Raw genomic sequence first — 15991 nt, forward strand, 5'->3', positions numbered from 1 at the left:
ATCATCTGCAAACTTACTAGCCTACCTGTATACATTTTCATTCAAGTCATTTATATATATCACAAACAGCAGATATACAGATCCCTGCAAAACAGCATTAGTCATGGACCTCCAGTCAGAAAAACATCCTTCCACAACAGCCCTCTGCCTTCTATTGACAAGCCAATTCTGAATTTACGCAGCCAAGTCATCATGGATCCCACACATCTTAGTCTTCTGGATGAGCCTACCATGAGGGACTTTGTCAAAAGCCTTACTAAAATCCATGTAGACAACATCCACTGCTCTACCCTCATCAATCACCTTCATCACTTTCTCAAAGAATTCAGTCAAATTAGTAAGACATCACCTGTCCTGCTGATTTCCCCTAGTTATGCCATGCTTTTCCAAATGTGCATAAATCCTATTGTTAAGAATTCTCCCCAATTGCTTCCCAACCACTGATATGAGACTCACTGGTCTGTCATTTCCTGGATTATCCCTATTTCTCTTCTTGAACAGAGGAACAACATCAGCTACTCACCAGTCCTCCAGGACCTGGCCAGTGCTAATGAGGATATAAAGACCTTGGCCAAAGCCCCAGCAATCTCCTCTGTTGCCTCTGTCAATAACCTGGTGTAGATACCATCAGGTCCTGGGGATTTATCCACATTAGTGCTCTTCAAGAAACCCAATACTATTTCGTTCTTGACCTCAAAATACCATCTTCGGTAATAACTATAATAACTATAATATATAAGATCTTAAATTTTTATTTTAGAAAACTTCTTAAAAGTATCTCTTAAATGTCTCTGTTTCTTTTAACTAACAAAATATGCATTTGTATTCTGATAATTTATTTTCTTTCTTAAGAATATCTTCTTCCCCCCTTGTTTTATCAATCAGCTGACAGGACTGTTTCAATTTACGGTCCGCTTAGCATCAGAATCAGAAGCCAGATTCACGTCTGTAGAAAGGATCAGGCATTACATAATGGTGAGTTTTGTAGCATTGATCGCAGCTGAGATATTTACAATGTTTCCATTAACTTACAGGTTAAATCTCACTTATACAGCTTGATTGTCATAGAATTATTTATCTTCAATACATAATTGTGTGTGAAATATTTAAATATATCTGTTCCATAGAGTTAGTTTTTATAATTAAATTGCCTTTTTCTCTGCAGATACATGCTATTATTCCATATCTACACTATCAAAACTATGTAAATCTAAGATGTGGGACAATTATTGAGAAAGTTTGACTGAAAGAGCTTTATTAAAAGCTATGAATCCTGCCATAATGAGCCAATCAGTCATCATTGGCAATTCATCATCATTGACACTACAAGATGTTGCCATCAAGCTTTCCTGATGCCAGTTGCAATAACTTTTTGTCTGTTGTTACTTTTTCACTGACATCTTCATATATACGTTCTTGAACTCTTTGGTCTTTCGCATAGTTTTTACTTGACTGAGACTATGACCAAAATTATTCAAAATTCCAAATGCGGTCTGACCAGAGCCTTTTACATCCTCAGCAGTATGTCTCTGCTTTTGTATTCTATCCCTCTTGAAATAAATGCTGACAATGCATTTGCCTTCCTAACTGCCACTGCATCTGAACTGCTTGTACCTTTTGTGCTTCAGATTTCTGAAGTCATTCCCCCTTTTGAATATTGTTGACACCTCTAATCTTCCGACCAAAGTGAATAACCTCACACTTTCCAATCTGATTTTCCCAGTCCACCTGCATGTTGAAGAAGTCCCCCATGATTATTGTCATAGCGTTTTTGTTAAATGCATTTTCTATCTCCCAATTTACTTTCTTCCCCAAATTCTGACTAGGAGGCCTGTACACGACTCCCAACAAGGTCTTTCTTGCTTCACAGTTTCTCAACTCTGCCATCACAGATTCTACACCTTCTGACTCAAAACCACTTCTTGCGGTTGATTTAATTTAATTTCTTATTAACTAAGCAACCCTCCCCCTCTGCCCATTTGTCTGCCTTTTGAAATAATGCGTATCCTTGGATATATATAGTTCCTAGCCCTGATCCCGTCGCAGCCACATTTTTGGGATATGCACAAAAATCTATCTGCCAATATTAATCTATTCTATAAGCTCATTTATCTTATTTCACATACTTCATGCATTCAAGTACAACACTGTCAGTCCTGCATTTACTGCCCCCTTTCTCATTGTTGTCCCCTCATCTGCTGTGCCTGAAGTTAGATTCGTGGCCCTTTTCATACTCTTCTGTTCTATCACTTATTCTGGAAACTTTAGTAACCTCTGCTGAGCCTTTTCCTCTTTCAATTTTTCTATAATGTTCCCTGCAACTGAACCTACCTGACACCCACTATTTAATTTAAAGCCCTATCCACAACTCTAGTTATGCGATTCACTGGGACTCTGGTCCCAACATGATTCAGGTGGAGCCAGTCCAATTGAAACAGCTCCCTCCTTCCCCAGTACTGGTGCCAATGTCCCATGAATTCAAACCCAATTCTCCTGCTCCTATCTTTGAGCCATGTGTTTACCTCTTTAACTTTGTTGACATTGTACTAGTTTGCTTGCAGTTCAGTTAGTTCCTGTACTGTTCTATGTTCTATGATGTCTGACTCACTGCAGTCACTACACACCTGAAACATGAATAGGGCTTTAACAGGTTTTAAATACTATTGAAGCGTAACTGATGTGGTCACCTCAGCTCTACTTAAGAAAGGGCCTGTTGAAAGTGCACAATAATAAAGCTTTGCATGGCCAAGAAAGATCACTTCCAAAATGCAACACAACCGAAGTGAGTATACAGTTCAGGGAATTTGGAAGCCTATTTCTCTGCCCATATCTGCAACTGATCTAGATCCCACCGTATCCTTTGACACTATCTACAACTCTATGGATCTTCGTATTGTCTGTAAACTTACTAACCTACCCATTGACATTTTCATCCAAGTCATTTATATGCATCATAAATAACAGAGGTCCTCATATGGATCCCTATAGAATGCTACTAGTCATGTACTTCCAGCCAGAGAAACACACTTCCACCACTACCTTTGTTTCTATGCGCAAGCCAGTTTTGAATCCAAGTGGCCACTTCACCATGGTTCCCGTGCATTTTAATCTTCTGGATAAGCCTACCACGAGGGACCTTGTCAAAAGCCTGACTAAAGTCCACGTGTACAACATCATGCTGTACTCTCATCGATTACCTTCATCACATCCTCAAAAAATTCAGTCAAGATAGTAAGACATGGCCTACTCTACACAAAACCATGCTTACTTACCCTAATTAACCCATGCTTTTCTGAATGCACATCATTCCTATCCCTAAAAATTGTCTCCAATAGCTTTCCAACCACTGGTCTATGGTTTCCTGAATGATCCCTATTTCTCTTCTTGAACGGAGAGCAACATTAGCTACTCACTAGTCCTCTGGGACCTTTCCAATGACTAGTGAAGATACAAAGATCTTAGTCAAGGCCCCAGCAATCTCCTCTGTTGCTTCTGTCAATAACCTAGGGTTAATACAATCGGGCCGTAGGGACTTATTTACGCTAATGCTCTCCAAGAGATCCAACACCACTTCCTTTTTTTTCTCAAAATGCCTTAGCACATTAGCATGTTCCACAGTAATCTCACTATCCTCCGAATCCTTCTCCCGGATGAATACTGACACAATATATTGGTTTCGGGTCTCGACAACATCCTCTCCCTCCAAGCACAAGTTTCCTCCTTTATCCTTGAGGGGTCCTACGTTCTCCCAAGGTATTCTTCTGTTTTAACGAATGTATAGAATGCCTTGGGATTCTCTTTAGCCCTACTTGCCAAGGTAATTTAGTGACCCCTTCTTGCTCTCCTCATACCCTGCTTGGTTTATTTCCTGCTTTCTTTATATTATTTAAGGGTCCTGTCTGACCTTTGATTCCTAACCCTTATATATGCTTCTTTTTTTCTTTTGACTAAATTCACAGGCTACCTCGTTATCCAAGTGTCCCTTGCCTTGCTATTCTTGTCCTTCCTCCTTACGGGAATATGCTGGTCCTGAACTCTGATCAATAGGTCTTTAAACAACTCCTGCATGTCAAAGTTAGGCTTGCCCAATAACAGCTCCTCCTATTAACACTCACTAGCTCCTGACTAACGCTGATGTAATTTAGTACAATTTAGTATCTTCCCACAAGGTCCTGACACATCCTTATTCATAGCTATCTTAAAACTTAAGGAGTTGTGATCACTATTAAAACTTAAGAAGTTGTCATCTCATCACATTCGCTCTGAGAGTAGGCTCAGAGGGAGCTGGATTGGTGTCAAGGACTTCCCACATGTAAATAAAGGGTGACTTGTTGACAGGACTGGCCTCCTATTTCAGTGGCAATGAGAATAAAGCACGCTCACAACAGTCATCTTTGAAATTGGGTAAGCATTTCTGGCATCTCGCTGTTGTCTGCGAAACTTGACTTGTTCAATCCTGCCATTTAAGACTGGGCCCAGTATGTAGAAGGAATGTGTATTTTTTTTTAGGCAAATGACATTGGGGCAGCTGAAAAGCACAAGTAATTCTCCTGGTAGCTTGTGCACCCGCAGATGTTTTTGGTTATTCAGAGCATAAATTTCCCAAAGGCATGATACTAAAACCTTTCAAGAGTTAAGAAATACTATCCCAAGCTGCCTCTAATTCTGAAATGTTATTGGTTTTACTCGAGCAATTTGAGAACCAAAGCAGAAGCATGTGGTGTTGGTTTAACCCTGACTGAGATGCTGAGACACGGTTTGTTGGTTTGGTATGTGGGACTGATGACGTAACCATGCAAAAGTACCTACTAGCTGAAGTCCAACTGGACTTCAAACCGGCACGACAACTGGCTTTATCATTAGAAAATATGGAAACTGGAGCATGAGTTGTAGAGAATTTTGGAAGAAATAGATACCCTCGACTGAGCTTGGCGAACATCACTTGGATGAAGGCAATTGCACTCAGGACATGTTCTGAATAAAGGGACTGTAGGTCAACCACAGCAACACCCCCCCCCCCCCAAAGAAAAAGCCGCGGTGACAATTTTCTTCAGGGTCAGGGCCAGCAAGCCTTGATGGTTGCTGCTGGTATATAGGCACAGACAGCAAACGAGTCCCAAGAGATCTAAATTGAGTAGGAGAACACAGAGCAATATCCAGGAGAGTGCACACCCTTGGAAATCCAACTACATCTGGTTTGGATCAGTTAATTTGTTTAGCAACATCCAAATCAGAATCCACCAACCACTTAACCAATCTAGTTAAATGGTCCCTTGGTTCTAATGGAGTTTGATACTGGTGTAGCTGTTTCAGTGATCCTAGGACCAACCTTGAACAAATTTTACTCTGGATTCCAACCATTATGTTTGCACAAGAACTCAGCTAGACTGGGGAGCTTTTACAGATCGAGTGTACAACTTTGGTTCCAGTCTCTTATGAGAAGCAACTGGTTCAGTTACCACTGACTGCAGTAATAGGTTTGTGGTCAAGCTTGATGAGGCAAAACTGGTTCAGAAAGATTGACCTAGATTGGCTCTATTTTTCGATCAGAAAATGGCTGCCTGAGTGAAGTTCTAATTAAATACCCTCAAGTTTTTCAGGAAGATCTAAAGATTATCAAAGGAGCTAAGGCCACTTTTATGTTGACCAGGAAGCAATTCCATGATTCTGCAAGGCCTGCCCAGCGCCATTTGTCTGGGGGGCAAAAGTAGAGGTAGAAATCAGAAGGCTGGAAAGTGAAGGAAGCATAAACCCTATCCAATTTGCAGATGGGCAGCACTGGTCTTACTGATTGTGAAGCCTAAAGTGTCAGTTCACCTTTGTGGGGATTTTAAACAAATAGTAAACTTCTTTTTTGTAACTGGACAAATACCTAATCCCTCCCATAGAGGATTTACATACAAAGCTGACAGAGAGACTATCCTTGCGAAGCTGGACATTAGCCATGTGCACTTGCAATTGCAGTTCTATGAGGAATCCAGGAAGTATGCTACAATTAATACCCGTAACTACAATTATTGTACTAATTATATTATTGTACTAATATAACAGACTGCCATTTAAGGTATGCAAATACAATTTTTTAGCAGACAATGGAGAGCATTTTACAACATCTACCTCAGGTTGCTATTTACCTTGATGTCATGCTAAAGACAGGGAAGACCAATAATGAGCACTTAGAACTTGAACATTTCCATAGACATTTCGCCCAGGCAGATGTATGCCTTAGAAGGGAAAAATGTGTGTCCCAGGTACCGTAAATGACCTACTTGGGCTACAGAGTCGACAAGACCAGGGTACACCCACTGGAAAATAAAATGAGGATAATCAAACGTTTCCCTGGCTCCCACATCTGTACCAGAGTATAGGTCTTTCCTTGGGCTGGTGAATTATTACAGAAAGTTCATGCATAGCCTGACCTCCATCCTAGCACCTTTGCATCAACGTAGAAAAGTGTCAGCCTAGGAAATGGTCGCAATAGTTTTTAGAAACAGATTTCATCCTCAAAGGTGTTGGCGCACTATGATCCCAAGCAAGATCGGATATTGACGTGCAATGTTTTTCTGTATGGCATAGGGGTAATATTAACTCATAGGTGGCCCAAAGGAGAGGAACACTGAATGACGTATGCATCTAGGACTCTGGCTAATGCATAGCATAACTATGCCCAGATAGAGAAGCAAGTTTGGCAGTCATATTTGGAGTCAGGAATGGATGTAAATTTGTAACAATAACAGGTCACAAACTCCTGCCGGAAATTTGCATCCCCTGCTAGAGGTTTGTGGCCTTGGCAAAACTGACACAGCTGGTGGTGGTGGGAAAACCAAGAAGTTTTTTGTGTCATAACCAGAATTGAAATCTTTTTGGAACCAGAGAGGCCAGATCACAGTAGAGAACGGCATATTATTATGGGGTAACAAGGTGATGGGATACAGGCTTCTATTGAGTTATTTCAAAGTGATTGATATGTGTCATTGAGTCAGCTACGTCATTAACTTTTTCATTGGACTACTGAATTTTTAAAAAATCGATAAAGAAAATAAAGATTCACCAGTTCTTTTCCCACATTGCTTCTGAATTCCCTGAACTATATATTCACTCTGTGATCTCATCTTCCTAACCTGATCAAATTCTAGCTACACCATCTGCTGTGGTGGGACTTAACCCTGGGTCCCTAGAACATTACTTAGGTCTCAGGATTACTATTGCAATGTCAGTACCACTGACCATCTCCATTGCAGGTTGTCATTTTGGGGTGATCGCTCGATCTACACTAATCTCGATATGCCATGAAGCTGGACCTAATGCAGGGAGTTGGTCTCTGAGAGCCACCTCTTTGCCTTTGCTTCCAGTTCCATCAGATGCCCAATTGTTAGAAGATAAGCAGGCTTCCCCAGCACTGTAGGTCATAGCCTTGTTTTTTCCCCTGGAAACCCCTCCTTTTGAAGTTAATCCAAACCCAGAAAGATCCTGCCCAGAGTATCAGGTCCTATTCTAACTTTCATGCTTCTTGCTGTTTTTTAGGCATGTGAATGTTGGAAGAGCTAACAAATTTCACTACTTGATGATCATACTGATAGTATTCCTTAATCATTAGCTGCCTGTCTCTTAGACATTTTATCCCTTGATATTACCTTAAAACTATGAAATGACCACACTTCCTAATTCTTTACCTCATGAAGTAGTGTCAGGATTTTTTTCACAGACAATAATCCACATACACCACTTAGAGATCTGTGAGAAATGATTAATCAGCTGACTAATTTAACATGGAATTGCATTTGACTGAAGTGTAACATAACCTTGGAAAATTTTTAGTGTTTGATTGTATTCTTCCTCCTTTGTGTTAAATAACAACAGCAAATGCAGCATCTGGAGAGAAAAATAGAGATACATTAAAATTCAACCTTGTGTGCCCTTGTTTTTGTTTTGAATCTATAAATTGATGATAATAACTTCGAGAAGAATATAGCACTGCCCAGTTTGTGAAATCACAAAAAAAATGCAACTTACATCTTTTCTGAGCAAACCTCTTTATTGTTCCATTAATATGTTACTGTTAGAATTTGGTATTGTAATGTTAATGAGTTCTGCATCACATTTAGAATTTGGAATCTGAAGCACCGTCACATATTCCAGAGACAGCACCTCCCCCTGATTGGCCTCAGGAAGGACAAATCCAGTTTGAGGAAGTGGAAATGTGTTACCGTGATACCTTACCAGTTGTGCTGAAGAAAGTTACATTTACTATTAAACCTCGGGAAAAAATTGGAATTGTAGGAAGAACAGGATCGGGTATATCTCTTTTTCCACTATTTATGATTTATTTTGAAGAATGTTGAATGTGCTTAATTTATCTGAAACAATGTCAAGACATTGGGCATGAACAAATTACCATAAGTAAAATATCTAATGTTACCAAGTAAAGAATCTGTTTCCAACATGAAGGCAAAGATTTTGAGTGTTTGAGGTTCGTTAGACCTCGGACCAATTCTAAATATTTTAAATTGGGATCTGCCTGAATTACTCTCCTGAGGGAGACGTAATATTTTATATCCATACTGAAGGAACAGCTATACTGTTCCCAGCCAGAAGGATGAGTGGCTCTGAGGGGAACTTGTAGTTTGCAGTGTCCACACGTGTCTGCAACCCAGGTTCCATGAATACTGAAAAATTTGCAAATGAACAAAATTGTGAGAAAGGATGAGTTGTGTGGAGAACGTTGCAGGCTGATTAAATGGTCAAATTCACGGAAGATGCAGTATAATGTGGATGGACAATTGTGAGATTATCCATTTTGGTGGCAAAAATGAGAAGGCAGATATTATTTGAGTGGCTATAAATTGAGAGGGGAGAATGTTCAATGAGATTGGGCGTCCATGTGCACGAGTCACTGAAAATAAGCAACCACATGCAGCAAGCAGTAAAGAAGGAGAACTCTTTGTTGGCCTTCAATGTCTTAGTTCAATCATAGAGGGTATTGGTGAGACTATACCTGGAATATTGTGTGCAGTTTTGCTCTCCTTATTTAAGGAAGGATGCTGTCGTTATAGAGGGAATACAGGGAAAGGTTAAGCAAATTGATTCCCTGGGATAGCAGGACTGATAGATGAGGAGAGATTGGGTCAGATTTATATTCACTGCAGCATAGAAGAATTGGGGTGGAGGGGTGTGTGGAATCTCATTGAAGCATATAAATTCTAACAGGACTAGAAGGGTTGGATGCAGGAAGGATGTTCCTTATTTTGGCAGAATCCAGAACTAGGGTTCATAGTTTAAAGGTTAGGGGTAAACCTTTTAGGATTGAATTGAGGAGAAATTATTTCACCCAGTGAGTCATGAGTCTGTGGAATTTAGAGCCAAAGAAAGTAGTTCCTGCCAAAATATTGTGTTTTCAGGAAGAAAGTAAATATGGTTCTTTTGGCTAAAAGGATCAAGGGACGTAAGGAAGGTAGGTTTAGGATATTAAGTTCAATGATCAACCATTCATCATATTGAATTGATGGCTGAAGGGGTCAAATGGCGTACTCTGCTCCTATCGTCTATGTAGAAGGAGAAGGACAGCAGATGCACAGAAATATCATCTCCTGCAGTTTTTGTCTCCAAACCACTCCCCATCCTGACTTAGAAAAATATTGTTATTTATTCAGTGTCACTGATTCAAAATCCTGGAACTCCCCAATTACATTGTGAACTGCATTACTAATGCCAAATGGATTTCAATGTTTCAAAAAGGCAGCTCACCACCACCTTCTCAAGGACAACTAGTAAGAGGCAATAAGGGTTCGCTCAGCTAGTTGAACGCCACATCCTCTGAATGAGTAAAAAGACAGATCTTGCAGTGTGAAATTTATGTTCCTGCTCCGTTCACAGCTTTACTTAATAGTTTCAAAGATAGCATTTGATCCACATCCCTCCTAAACCTTTCTCATTCATATATCCATCCAGATGCCTTTTAAATGTCGTAAATATACCAGCCTCTACCACTTCCTCTGACACCTCATTCCACACACACACCACCCTCTGTGTGAAAACGTTGCCCCTTAGATCTCTTTTTAATCTATGCCTTCTAGTTTTGGACTCCCCAACTCCTGAGAAAAGATCTTGTTTTTTAACCCTATCCATGCCCCTTATGATTTTATAAGCCTCTATAAGGTCGCCCCTCAGCCTCTGACACTCCAAGAAATATGCCCCAGCCTATTCACCTCTGTCCCCAGCCCTGGTAACATCCTTGTAATGTAGAGGAGGCCACATCGTGAACAACAGATACAGTAAATGATGTGTGGAAGTGCAGGTGAAACTTTGATGGATGTGGAAGGCTCCTTTGAGACTTGGACGGAGGTGAGGGGGGAGGTGTGTGCGCAAGTTTTACGATTCCTGTGGTGGCAGGGGAAGATCCACACTGCCTTCCCCCCCCCCCCCCCCCCCTCCCCAAACAGCCCACTCTCCCCTCCTGGCACCTTCCCCTGCCACTGCAGGAATTGCAAAACCCAAAGGATCTTTCCACATCCATCAAAGTTTCACCTACATTGGGGAGACAGGATGCCTACTCGCAGAGCGCTTCAGAGAACATCTCCGGGTTCCCCGTACCAACCAACCCCACGACCCCATGGCCGAAAACTTCCCCTCCCACTCTGCCGAGGATATGCAGGTCTGGGCCTCCTCCATCACCACTCCCTTACTACCCAACACCTAGAGGAAGAACGCCTCATCTTCCACCTCTGGGCCCTCCAACCCCAGGACATCAATGTGGATTTCACCAGTTTCCTCATTTCCTCTCCCGCCACCTTACCCTAGCTCTAACCTTCCAGTTCAGCACGATTCTCAATATCTGTCCATCTTTCTTCCCACCTATCTGCATCACCCTCCTCTCCAACCTATCATCTATACCCCCAACATTGCACTCTCAGCTACCTTGTCCCCAGCCCCATCCCCTTCTCATTTATCTCCCCACTCCTGAGGATCCCAGCCTCATTCCTGATGAAGGGCTTTTGCCTGAACGTTGATTTTCCTCCATCTTTGCAACTGAACAATCTACAGACCCAGAAAATAGTACACTTTTACTGTTTTGAAAACACTGTTCTAGACTAGCTTAGTAGCTAGTAAAAAGTGAGGTCTGCAGATGCTGGAGATCAGAGCTGAAAATGTGTTGCTGGTTAAAGCACAGCAGGTCAGGCAGCATCCAAGGAACAGGAAATTCGACGTTTCGGGCCAGAGCCCTTCATCAGGAATGAGGAGAGGGTGCCAGGCAGGCTAAGATAAAAGGTAGGGAGGAGGGACTTGGGGGAGGGGCGATGGAGATGTGATAGGTGGAAGGAGGTTAAGGTAGGGTGATAGGCCGGAGTGGGGTGGGGGCGGAGAGGTCAGGAAGCGGATTGCAGGTTAGGAGGGCAGTGCTGAGTCCAAGGGAATCGACTGAGACAAGGTGGGGGGAGGGGAAATGAGGAAACTGGAGAAATCCGAGTTCATCCCTTGTGGCTGGAGGGTTCCCAGGCGGAAGATGAGGCGCTCTTCCTCCAACCGTCGTGTTGTTATGTTCTGGCGATGGAGGAGTCCAAGGACCTGCATGTCTTCGGTGGAGTGGGAGGGAGAGTTAAAGTGTTGAGCCACGGGGTGGTTGGGTTGGTTGGTTCGGGCGTCCCAGAGGTGTTCCCTGAAGCGTTCTGCAAGTAGGCGGCCTGTCTCCCCAATATGGAGGAGGCCACATCGGGTGCAGCGGATGCAATAGATGATGTGTGTGGAGGTGCAGGTGAATTTGTGGTGGATATGGAAGGATCCCTTGGGGCCTTGGAGAGAGGTAAGGGAGGAGGTGTGGGCGCAAGTTTTGCATTTCCTGCGGTTGCAGGGGAAGGTGCCGGGAGTGGAGGTTGGGTTGGTGGGGGGTGTCGACTTGACGAGGGAGTCACGCAGGGAGTGGTCTTTGCGGAACGCTGATAGGGGAGGGGAGGGAAATATATCCCTGGTGGTGGGGTCCGTTTGGAGTTGGCGGAAATGACGGCGGATGATACGCTGTATACGGAGGTTGGTGGGGTGGTAGGTGAAAACCAGTGGGGTTCTGTCTTGGTGGCGGTTGGAGGGGCTGGGCTCAAGGGCGGAGGAGCGGGAAGTGGAGGAGATGCGGTGGAGGGCATCGACGATCACGTCTGGGGGGAATTTGGCGCACCGACCTTTATACCGCTGAGGCCAAGCGCCAGCTCGCGGACACTTCCTCCTATTGCCCCCTTGACCATGACCCCACCTCCCACCACCAAACCATCATCTTCCAGACCATCCATAACCTCATCACCCCAGAGGATCTCCCATCCACCGCCTCCAACCGCATAGTCCCACAACCCCGCACCGCCCGTTTCTACCTCCTGCCCAAAATCCACAAACCTGACTGCCCCGGCCGACCCATTGTCTCAGCCTGCTCCTGCCCCACCGAACTCATCTCCGCGTACCTCGACACGGTTCTGTCCCCTTTAGTCCAAAACTCCCCACCTACGTTCGGGACACCACCCACGCCCTCCACCTCCTCCATGATTTTCGCTTCCCCGGTCCCCAACGCCTTATCTTCACGATAGACATCCAGTCTCTATACACCTCCATCCCCATCACGAAGGACTCAAAGCCCTCCGCTTCTTCCTTTCCCGCCGCACCAACCAGTAGCCTTCCACTGACACCCTCCTTCGACTGACTGAACTGGTCCTCACCCTGAATAACTTCTCTTTCCAATCTTCCCACTTCCTCCAAACTAAAGGAGTTGCCATGGGCACCCGCATGGGCCCCAGCTATGCCTGTCTCTTTGTAGGATATGTGGAACAGTCCATCTTCCGCAACTACACTGGCACCACCCCCCACCTTTTCCTCCGCTACATCGATGACTGTATCGGCGCTGCCTCGTGCTCCCACGAGGAGGTTGAACAGTTCATCAACTTTACTAACACCTTCCATCCCGACCTCAAATTCACCTGGACTGTCTCAGACTCCTCCCTCCCCTTCCTAGACCTTTCCATTTCTATCTCGGGTGGCCGACTCAACACAGACATCTACTATAAACCGACTGACTCCCACAGCTACCTGGACTACACCTCCTCCCACCCTGCCCCCTGTAAAAACTCCATCCCATATTCCCAATTCCTTCGTCTCCACTGCACCTGCTCCCAGGAGGACCAGTTCCAATACCGTACAGCCCAGATGGCCTCCTTCTTCAAGGACCGCAGATTCCCCCCAGACGTGATCGACGATGCCCTCCACCGCATCTCCTCCACTTCCCGCTCCTCCGCCCTTGAGCCCCGCCCCTCCAACCGCCACCAAGACAAAACCCCACTGGTTCTCACCTACCATCCCACCAACCTCCGTATACAGCGTATCATCCGCCATCATTTCCGCCAACTCCAAACGGACCCCACCACCAGGGATATATTTCCCTCCCCACCCTTATCAGCATTCCGAAAAGACCACTCCCTTCGTGACTCCCTCATCAAGTCGACACCCCCCACCAACCCAACCTCCACTCCCGGCACCTTCCCTTGCAACCGCAGGAAATGCAAAACTTGCGCCCACACCTCCTCCCTTACTTCTCTCCAAGGCCCCAAGGGATCCTTCCATATCCGCCACAAATTCACCTGCACCTTCACACACATCATCTATTGCATCCGCTGCACCCGATGTGGCCTCCTCTGTATTGGGGAGACAGGCCGCCTACTTGCAGAACGCTTCAGGGAACACCCTCTGTGACGCCCGAACCAACCAACCCAACCACCCCGTGGCTCAACACTTTAACTCTCCCTCCCACTCCACCGAAGACATGCAGGTCCTTGGACTCCTCCATCGCCAGAACATAACAACACGACGGTTGGAGGAAGAGCGCCTCATCTTCCGCCTGGGAACCCTCCAGCCACAAGGGATGAACTCGGATTTCTCCAGTTTCCTCATTTCCCCTCCCCCCACCTTGTCTCAGTCGATTCCCTTGAACTCAGCACTGCCCTCCTAACCTGCAATCCTCTTCCTGACCTCTCCGCCCCCACCCCACTCCGGCCTATCACCCTCACCTTGACCTCCTTCCACCTATCACATCTCCATCGCCCCTCCCCCAAGTCCCTCCTCCCTACCTTTTATCTTAGCCTGCCTGGCACCCTCTCCTCATTCCTGATGAAGGGCTCTGGCCCGAAACGTCGAATTTCCTGTTCCTTGGATGCTGCCTGACCTGCTGTGCTTTAACCAACAACACATTTTTAGCTTAGTAGCTATGTTTTTATATTTTTAAAGTTTAGTCAAGAGACAGATCTCAATGAAAAAATGTCATCAAAAATCCCCACTGTATTTACTATTGTAGATTTACAAAGAAGAAATAAAATTACATTTTAAAACAAGCCACTTAACTGCTCCCTTGCTTTCTGAAAACCAACCCTCCACCACCACACTCTATCTTCTACCTTTGAGACAGTTCTGTAACCAAATGCCTCAATCTCCCTGTATTCCATGAGATCTAACCTTGCTCACCAGTCTCCCATGGGAAACCTTGTCGAATACCTTAGCGAAATCAATATAGATTACATCTCCTGCTCTGCCCTCATCAATCTTTGTTACTTCTTCCGAAAATTCAATCAAGTTTTTGAGACGTGATTTCCCACGTATAAAGCCATGTTGACTATCCCTAATCAGTCATTGCCTTTCTAAATATATGTACATCATGTCCCTCCAACAATTTGCCCACCACCAACATCAGACTCACTGCTCCATAGTTCCCTGGCTTGTCCTTACCACATTTCTTAAACAGTGGCACCACGTTAGCTAACCTCCAGTCTTCCGGCACCTCACCTGTGCCTATCAATGATACAAATATATCAGTAAGAGGCCCAGCAATTTCTTAGCTTCCCACAGAGTTCTAGGGTACAGCTGATCAGGTTCTGGGGATTTATCCACTTTTATGCCTTTCAAGCAATGCAGCACTTCCTCCTGTGTAATCTGGACATTTTTCAAGATGTCCCCATCTATTCCCTACATTCTATATCTTCTATGTCCTTTTCCACAGTAAATACTGATGCAAAATACTCATTTAGTATCTACCCCATCTTCTGTGGCTCCACACAAAGGCCACCTTGCTGATCTCTGAGGAGCCCTATTCTCTCCCTATTTACCCTTTTGTCCATAATGTATTTATAAAAACCCTTTAGATTCTCTTCAACTCTATTTGCCAAAGCTACCTCATGTCCCCTTTCTGCCCTCCTAATTTCTCCCTTGAGTATACTGCTACTGCCTTTACACTCGTCTAAGGATTCACTCGATCTATCCTGTCTATACCTGACATATGCTTCCTTCTTTTTCTTAACCAATGCCTCAATTTCTTTAGTCATCCAGCATTCCCTATACCTACCAGTCTTTCCTTTCACACTAACAGGAATATACTTTCTCTGGACTCTTGTTATTTCATTTCTGAAGGCTTCCCATTTTCCAGAGGTGCCTTTACCTGCAAACACCTGCCTCCAATCAGCTTTTGAAAGTTCTTGCCTAATACCGTCAAAATTGGCCTTTGTCCAATTTAGAACTTCAAGAGATATTCCTTTTAACTGGAGTCCATTAAGCGGTGGTTAAATTATTTTATGAATGGAAAGCCACTTGCAAGAAGATGATGAATGGTAACAAATTATTAATTGATTCCATATACCATGTTTTATATACAGGGAAATCATCCCTAGGAGTGACTTTATTCAGACTGGTAGAAATTTGCAATGGATCTATTACAATAGATGGCGTGAAGATTAGGGATATTGGATTGGATGACCTGAGAAAGAAGCTATCCATTATTCCTCAGGAGCCTGTGCTGTTTGTTGGGACAGTCAGGTATGTATCTAACTTGGCTAAGGACAGTTCCTGACATATTATGCCAAGATTGGTAGTATTGATGATACCATATATGAGGGAAATCTTCATTTATTTGTGGTAACATGACAGCTATATTAACAATAAATCCATACTATGAATAATTTTGTTGTTTCTGTGTTTATTT

The 15991-nt window shown here is 43.9% G+C and overlaps 1 protein-coding gene across 1 annotated transcript in view; it reads left to right on the forward strand.

Annotated features, from left to right (window-relative positions):
- Nucleotides 1-15991, forward strand: part of LOC132820502 (ATP-binding cassette sub-family C member 5-like) — a 46758-nt gene that overhangs the window by 18113 nt on the left and 12654 nt on the right. Inside the window, exons 6-8 of the mRNA XM_060832709.1 lie at nt 886-975; nt 8106-8295; nt 15666-15825. Of these exons, the coding sequence (XP_060688692.1) occupies nt 886-975; nt 8106-8295; nt 15666-15825 (440 nt within the window). The remainder of the gene's footprint in view (nt 1-885; nt 976-8105; nt 8296-15665; nt 15826-15991) is intronic.

Source organism: Hemiscyllium ocellatum, chromosome 11 (genome assembly GCF_020745735.1).
Source record: "Hemiscyllium ocellatum isolate sHemOce1 chromosome 11, sHemOce1.pat.X.cur, whole genome shotgun sequence".
Taxonomy (NCBI): Eukaryota; Metazoa; Chordata; class Chondrichthyes; order Orectolobiformes; family Hemiscylliidae; genus Hemiscyllium; species Hemiscyllium ocellatum.